Source organism: Aptenodytes patagonicus, chromosome 6 (genome assembly GCF_965638725.1).
Source record: "Aptenodytes patagonicus chromosome 6, bAptPat1.pri.cur, whole genome shotgun sequence".
Taxonomy (NCBI): Eukaryota; Metazoa; Chordata; class Aves; order Sphenisciformes; family Spheniscidae; genus Aptenodytes; species Aptenodytes patagonicus.
Genome location: NC_134954.1, coordinates 57,912,084 through 57,919,610, shown reverse-complemented (window position 1 = coordinate 57,919,610; position 7,527 = coordinate 57,912,084). Strand labels below are relative to the sequence as shown.

The 7,527-nt window shown below is 63.8% G+C and overlaps 1 protein-coding gene across 2 annotated transcripts in view; it reads right to left on the bottom strand.

Moving 5' to 3' along the window:
* Positions 1–233: 233 nt before the first annotated feature.
* The window catches only part of NHEJ1 (non-homologous end joining factor 1), a 45,726-nt gene continuing 38,432 nt past the window's right edge, over positions 234–7,527 (bottom strand). For both annotated transcript variants that reach the window (XM_076340779.1, XM_076340780.1), the window contains exons 6-8: positions 1,337–1,454; positions 985–1,088; positions 234–689 (exon numbers count right to left, since the gene is read on the bottom strand). In XM_076340779.1, the coding sequence (XP_076196894.1) occupies positions 609–689; positions 985–1,088; positions 1,337–1,454 (303 nt within the window). In that variant the 3' untranslated portion in view covers positions 234–608. The remainder of the gene's footprint in view (positions 690–984; positions 1,089–1,336; positions 1,455–7,527) is intronic.

Here is a 7,527-nt window from a genome sequence, read left to right as displayed (position 1 = left end):
CCCCTCATGCACACCCCACCCCACATGCTGCTGCTCAGGGTGAGGCACAGCACTGGCTGGGAGCTGCCGTCCTGCCCCACAGCAATGATCTACTGTCACCTCCTCACTGTCCAGAGCCACTGCAAGACCCTAGGGCAGCGGGACTGGCCTGAGGGGGACCCAGCAGCACTGGGGGCTGCACCCCTGCCTGGACACGGCAGGCCCAGGGGGGACAGAGCAGGAGGAGAGGGATCTCACCCAGACACAGCCCTTTATTGCAAACCCACATGAGAGCAGCCAAACCCCACAGCCCTGCTGGAGTCCCTGCTGCCCCACACCCACCTGGCAGCATCCCTCCCACTCCCCCCGGTCCAGTGCCGGCTCCATCATGGGGCAGCCTGGGCAAGCTCCACACCAGGGAAGAGGCAGAAAAGAAGTTCCTGAGACAGTGTTGAAGAGAGGAGATGCCCCATCACCCTGGCTGGAGACACCTTGGGAGGGGACCATGCCCCAGGCCAGGGTCTGCCGGGAGATGCAGGCAAGGAGGCAGAGGATGCACGGGTGCTCTGCACTGCCTCTCTCGGATGCTGGGGGGAGCAGAGGCCCTCATAGTGGGTGGCAGCAACCTTTCAGCTGAAGAGCCCCTTTGCCTTCTTCGGTTTGGCCTTGGCTGCAGGCAGCCGGGGCTTCTGAGCTGGGGAAGAGGATGGCTGGAATCAAAGCGGAGGCAGCGTCAGTCCTCCCCGGGGGGTTCACGCAGGATGGGTGCGTGTGTGCAAGTGGTGACACCCCCCCACCCCCGTGGTTGTGTGCAAACCACACACACGTGTGCAATGGACCTACATGATACCCAGCCAGGATGCATGGGGTAGGATGGGCTAGGAACTGAGCTGAGACCCCCAGCCCATCCTGGAGCAGTACAGGGTTGGGATGCAAGGAGGGAAGGGAGGTGCAGGCCCCATCCTGCCACTGGTACAGAGAAGCTGTTTCTAAAGCTGCGCTCACCATGGTTCCCTCGCTGGAAGATGCTGTTTCATCCTCCTGGGATGGAGGCAGCGGATGGGGGTGCCCTGCAGTTTCTGCAGCGGGCGCTGGGCCCTCGGAGTCCTCTGGTACCGGCAGAAAGAGATGCAATTTGGGATTGAGATGAGGGAGCGCAGGGCATTGCCCAAACCCACACTAGGAATGGCACCTGGGTGGGGGAGCTCAGCCCATGGGGGGAAAGCAAAAGGGGAGACTGTTGCATGGGGTGAGCTGCACCCAGGGCCCCACTCCCCTTCCTCTGAGATGGGGGCTCAGCTGTGGGGAGGCTGGGTGCTTCAGCCTCTCCCCATCCCACGGCCACGGAGCTCCTCACCTGAGTGCTGCCGTTTCCGAGCCTGCTTAGCCTCCTGCTGCGTCACCGCCGCGTAGAGCTGCCGCAGAGCGGAGGCGAACGCCTGCCCCTCTCCCGCACTGCAGATCTGGGGCAGGCTCTGTGGGAGAGAGCAGAGGCATTGTCACCCTGCCAGGAAATCACCTGCCAGGAGCCGGTTCCTGCCAGGACACCCTGCCACGGTGCTGCAGTGGGGCAGAGAAGGGGCTGTGCATCCGTCTGCCCATCGGCCTCCATCTGCTTCACCCCAGGGACTGCGTCATGGCTTGCAGGGCCAGCCAGCTCTGGCACTGGGCAGGACGTGGCTGCTCCCCAGCCGTGCACACACACACACACGCATGTGCACACACCCGCACACCTGCTGCGGCCATTGGGCTGCCTTCCCATTCAGAGGCAGACTGTGGGAGGCTTGCAAGTCATTCATGAAACGGTGGAGATAAGATCGCACAGGGAGGGAAGGGCTGCGGCTTCCCCAGCGGGAGCACTGCAGGGGCCGTGGCTGGCCGATGAGGGCAGCGAGCCTTGCACAGGGGCAGGACCTTGGCACGAGGTGGGGACAGGGAACCTCTGCCTGCCACGGCTGCCTCCAGCGATGTCTATGCAGGCAGCACAAGCTATCCCTGGTGGCCCCATGGCAAGTGAGGGCGATGCGGTGGCGAGACGAGGGATGCCCGTTTGCTGCCAGGCTGCCAGAGGAGCTCCTGGCTCCCTGCACACATTTTTGTCTCCATCCAGGCTTGATTCAAGGCAGCCCCCCCTCTTCCTGCCCGAAACCCCTGCCAGGGCTGCGGGATGCCACCCTCACCCTCTGGGCCATGCCAACGTGCATGGGGGACCTTGGCTCTCATGACAGGGAGGCTGGCAGGCTGGGCAAGCGCCATGCTCCACTGGGAACCTAACAGAGCACATGGCCAGAAAACAAACACACGCAGGGATGGGGAAATGCGTGTGTGCCCTGGAGAGGGCAGCTGTGTGGGGGTGCATGGGGCGCGGTATGGGTGCGTGTGTGCAGGTGACTGTGAGTATGCGTGTGTGCATGGGGGGCTGTGTGCACAGCCATGTGTAGATGAGCATGGCTCTGGGTGCGTGTGTGGCTGGTTGTGTGTCAGTGTATGTGTGTGTGTGTGTATGTCAAAGGTCTGCGCACTAATCTCTGCTCCGCTCCACACTGAGGCAGCAGGAGAACAAAGTGTAACAGATAAGGCCAGATGATCCTCTCTGGACCAGGGGAGCGGGGAGGGCATGGGGACGCTCAGACCCACTCAAGGCCAGAGTCCAAAGCCTGGCCCTGGCTTCCCAGTGGCAGAAAGGGCAGGCTTGAGCCCCCCTCGCTGCTCCGTGCCGGACAGGGATGGAGGGCAGGGCTGATGCCAGGATGGGTTGGCTGGTGCCCAGAAAGGCGCCTTCCCCACAGGTCTCATCCCTCCTGCTGGAGCTGTGGGCATGAAAGGCCCCTTAGCCGTAGGACACGCATGCCACCGGGGTCTGCTTTTTTGCCAGCTTCTGTGCAGGAGCTCCTGTGTCCCTGCCCACTGCCACAGGAGGGAGCGATGCTCTGGTCCCAGCGCCCTGCCAGCATCCCCGGGATTGCTTGCCACTGGGCAAACACACCTCCCAATGCCTCCTTGCCCGGCCTCTGAGCCCTGAGCTATGCTGGCCCATCACAAGGTCCCAGGGAGGAGGAGGGATGCTGAGCACCTCAGATACCCTGAGGATGCTCTTGCCCTGGATGTTTCAGCCCCACGGGGCCAGGGTTGCACCCAAGGTTGCAAAAGCAGCGTCCGAGGCCAGAAAGGCAATTGCACTTCAAAGGCAGGAGAGGGGCTGGCAACGGGTGGCCGACACAGCCCAGATCAAAGGCACAAGCTGGAGTCATAATTCAGAGAAAAGCAAACAGCAGCTCCCAGGAAAGCCGGGAACAGTGGTGGAGTGAGCAAAGTGTACTAGATAGCACTGTGCGGGTCAATGCCCCGGGAGGGCAGGAGAGTCCCCTGCAGAGCCACCCGGCCCTGGGTGCCACTACCCTGCTGCCTACCCCCTCTACCCACTACCGAGGGGTCCCCAGGGAGCGCCAAGGCAGTGGGGCAGGCTGTGCACCCAGGAGTAGGGTGCTGCCCACCCCCCTCGGCTCCAACCCAGCTGGGACGCGGGCTGTGGCGCAAGATGGCACCTGGGACACTTCCAGAGCCCCAGGGCTGCCCAGGCTGCTCCTCTTCCCAGCATCCAAGTGAGGATCCAGGCAGGGCAGCCACTTTCTCAGTGCTCAGCCCCAGGTGCCCAGAGCCAGCACAGCATCCCCATGGTATCCCTGGGGATGGGACAATGCTGTGGAGTGGCCACCACGCTTGTAACCATCCGGTGTCCCCGAGACCTGCACACACGCACCTGCTGGGGTGGCACCCTGGGGAGGCGCTGGGAGAAGGGTGCCCAGTACTGCCAGCCCCCAGGGAGTGATGGACATCTGGGGTGGCACAGGGGTCTGCAGGTACAGGGCACCCACTGCCCATGCCTCTGGGAAGGGCCCAGCTCCAGCAAGCCTGGGGTGGAATTTGGGAGTCACCGGCCACCTCCTGCTGCTGCCTTTCCCGGCAGCTTGAGCCCGTGGGCTCGGAGCCATTGGGCTGCTGGAGCTGGACTGTGCTGGGACGGGAGGGCCGCGCTTCACAGCCCCGGAGGGAAATGGGTTTATAACCAGAGCTGGAAGTGTTTCCCTTGCAGAGTCGTGACTCAGCAGGGAGCGGAGCGTGCTGTGCCAGCCACCGGCCACCTGATGGCCCCGGAGGCTGAAACGGACAAGGAGGTGTCCCCAGAAGGGGCTGGGTGGGTGACAAGCCCTGGGTACCAGTGACTTTCCCTTCCCTCCTTGCCCCACTGCCCCAGCACATCCCCAAGCTGAACCCCGGCGCAGGCAACTTGTTGTCCCCACTGCGACGTCAGCCCTGGCCTCCGGTGACTTGTTTTTCTCTGATTACCCATCTCTGGGATAAACATGATGCCAGAGGTCCAGGGAGCGGCACAAGCAGAGAGCTGGCACCCGGGGGAGTGCCAGCCGGGTTGCCCCATGCTGCTCACCGGGCACTGGGGAGCGATGCCCAGGGAGCTGGCACAGCTTGCCCCGCGTGTTATGACTACCTGGCCACAAGGCCAAGAGGGATGCCCCGGTATCAGAAGTGACTCAAGGCTGCAGCAGCAGCACGGGACGCTCCGCAGCACACCCTGAACCGTGATTAGCCCAGCCAGGGGGGCTGCCCAGCGAAGGGGGCAGGCACCTGACCTCGCATCGGGAGCAAGCCGTGCTCGCCGGCGGCCCCACAGCGGTGGGGGCAGCTCATGGGGAGTTGGACTGCAGCCTCACTCGGTGTCCCCCCATCCCAGAGGGCTCTGCTATGGGGCAGTACCCCAGCGTGGGGGGGTGGCAGGGCCAGTGGTGGGCGGGGTACAGCATCCATCTCCCAGGCATCCTGCCTTCACCCACCCCTGCCCAGACTCCCTTCTCAAGAGGCCATAAGAGACGACAATTTGGATGTCCTCTTGACAGCGTGAGCAGGAGGGGCATGTCACCCAGCCCGGCACCGTGCCACTGATGCAGAAGTATCACCTTCCCCTGGCCCGGGCCCGGGAAGGGTTTTGCAGGCAGGCTGGACCGTACTGGGCCCCCACGCTGGTGCCAAGCACCAGAGTCTAAATCGGTCGTGCTCAAAGCCGGGGACTGACCCTTTCATTATCACACCAGACGTTCGAAGTGGTCACCAACATTCTTCGCTACAAACCCCACATTCCTATTTTTTAATATATTTTTAACTGGAAAACAGAGCGAACGGGGCCTGTTTGGAAATTACAGCCTGGCTGCTGTGGCTTGTATGTCAGATCTGCCCACATTCCCGTGGCCAGCCTCAGCACATGCTCCACAGGGGCACACTTAATAATTCCTGCCGGGGCCGGGAGCCAAGGGGTGTGGGCCGGGGGGGCATGGCTTCCCTGGGCTCTCCTTGCCAGCAGGCTCTGCGGAAGCGGCGTGGTGGAGCAGTGGCCCGGGAACGGCACACCAGCTCTCCGGCAATGGGCACGGCTGCTGCCGTGCTGGCACGGGCGAAGCCTGGTGATGCTGAGGAAGGCGAGGGGAGCTCCATGGCCTCGTGGCCAGGCCGCCCTCAGCACTCTCCCCTGCCGCAAGCTTTGTGCGTGCTCCTGGGAACGGGTCTGGCATGGCTCACTGGATGCACGCAGGGCATCTCCGCCCATGGTTGTGCCAGCGTCAGTGAGGCTGGGCAGGGATCCACCCTGGGATCCAGGTAGATGAGCACCACCCTGTGCTAGCCGCTCACGCAGCCTCTGCCAACAGTGCTGGACCAAGGGATCTCACCAGGATCTGCCTGCGGGAGAACAGAGGTGAAGGGGGTTGAACTGCTCCCTCCTGGCTGGAGTCAAGGGCATGCAAAGGGGCAGATCATCCCCCTGGGATGGAGCGGGACACAGCAACCTGGCCTCCCGCCCCAGCTCCCTGGTGGGGCAGTGACCGTCTCCTTCGGGGCAGAGCTGCCCCAAAGCACCCCAAGCTGCCCCAAAGCACCCTGAGCTGCCCCACACTGAACGGCGGTGCCCTTTCCCAGCTCCTCCAGCCCTTGGAACTGCTCGCACACGCTCACCCCAGCTTGCAACAGTCCCTGGGGCGCTGCGTACCGCAGTGGCGGACAGCTAAGGGACCTGCCTTGAGCTTGCGCTGTCCCCATCACCCCCTACCACACATGTCCCTGGGGACGTGCAGCAGCAGCAGCTAGGAGAGCTGGCGGTGCTGCCAGCCCGCCCGTGGAGCAGGCAGGGTCAGGATGGCCAGGGCTTCCCAGGCAGGGAGCCAGGCTGAGCACACCTGGCAGGAAGCGGCGGTGCCGGCAGGGGAAGGCAGCCGGAGAGCTGCTGAGAGGTGAAGGGGTCACCCCGGGGAAGAGCGGGCGGGGAGGCCGGGACGGCCGAGCATCCCAGCCTGACCCAGCCCAGCCCAGCATGGCCCGGCACTCCTCCCAGTGCTGCTCCGGCCCTGCTGCGGGCAATGTTTTCCTTTCCCCCTGACTTTCGGGGCCTTTCCAGCAAGCAAATGTCAGGCGCATAAAGAGCGGCACTGTGAGCGGAAGATGGAGCGAGAATGCCTGCCCGCGTCCCTCCGTAAGTGCTGTCTCACACTTCATCAAGGCAGCCTTTGCAAGCGAGGCACCCGCTTAACAACCAGCAGTCTATGCTGGTCGGCGACCGCAGCAGCCCCACCGCTCAATACCCTTTTCTTTTCTCCTTGTGCTGTTTTCATGGCTTGGGTTACAGCTTTTCTCGCAGACACTGAGCGGAGGGGTGCGGTGGCAGTGGGGGCTCTGCATTGTGCTGCCTCTGCGCTGGGGTGGATGCAGGTCCCCCCCCATGCGGGGATGATGGGGGGGGTCCTGCCCCTGCCCTGCCCACCCACTGCTGCTTCCAGCTCCCAGGGATAAATCCCAGGGAAAGGAGGGTCAGCGGCAGCGCAGAGGTAGGGCAGGAGGTTGCAGCATCTCCTTCCCAGCCATGCGAGGACCAGCCCACGAGGAGCAGCCTGGGGCTTGGCAGAGGGCTGGTGGGGGGCAAGGGACTCCAGCCCCCAGTGGGCACAGCCCCTACCCCATCACATGTGGAGAGAGGCCATCCCGTCACACTGCCCAGCAAACCCACGGACATCCGAGCCCTCCCGCTGCCCACGTGCCAACAAACTCCCTGAAAAAGAGTGGGGTCCAGCAAAGCAGCCCTTGCTACAGGCACCAGCCTTGCCTCCTGGCCTGGGCGACCCCATGAGAAGCTGGGCATGGCTGCCCAGGGGCTGGGGGCAGCTGCTGGTGGCACCCCCAGATCAAGCCTGACCACGGGCACTTGTCCTTCCATCCAGCAGCCCGTAGGGCAACAGCAGGAGAGCCTCCAGGGCAGCTGGTGTTGGGTGCCAGTTTGGCAAGGGAGCTGGGCAAGGAGGATGCCCTGAAGAGCAGCAGGTCCCAGCACATCAGGACTTGTGAGGACTTGCTGCTGGCTTCCCAGAAGGCAGAGCCACAGGCTGATGGCACCTACGGGCATCACCTCTGCCAACCTGGCCCACCACTGGCACGGGGTGCCTTCTCCAGGGGCCAGTGCTGGCAGGGGAGGTCCTGGGCAAGCCCAGAAGC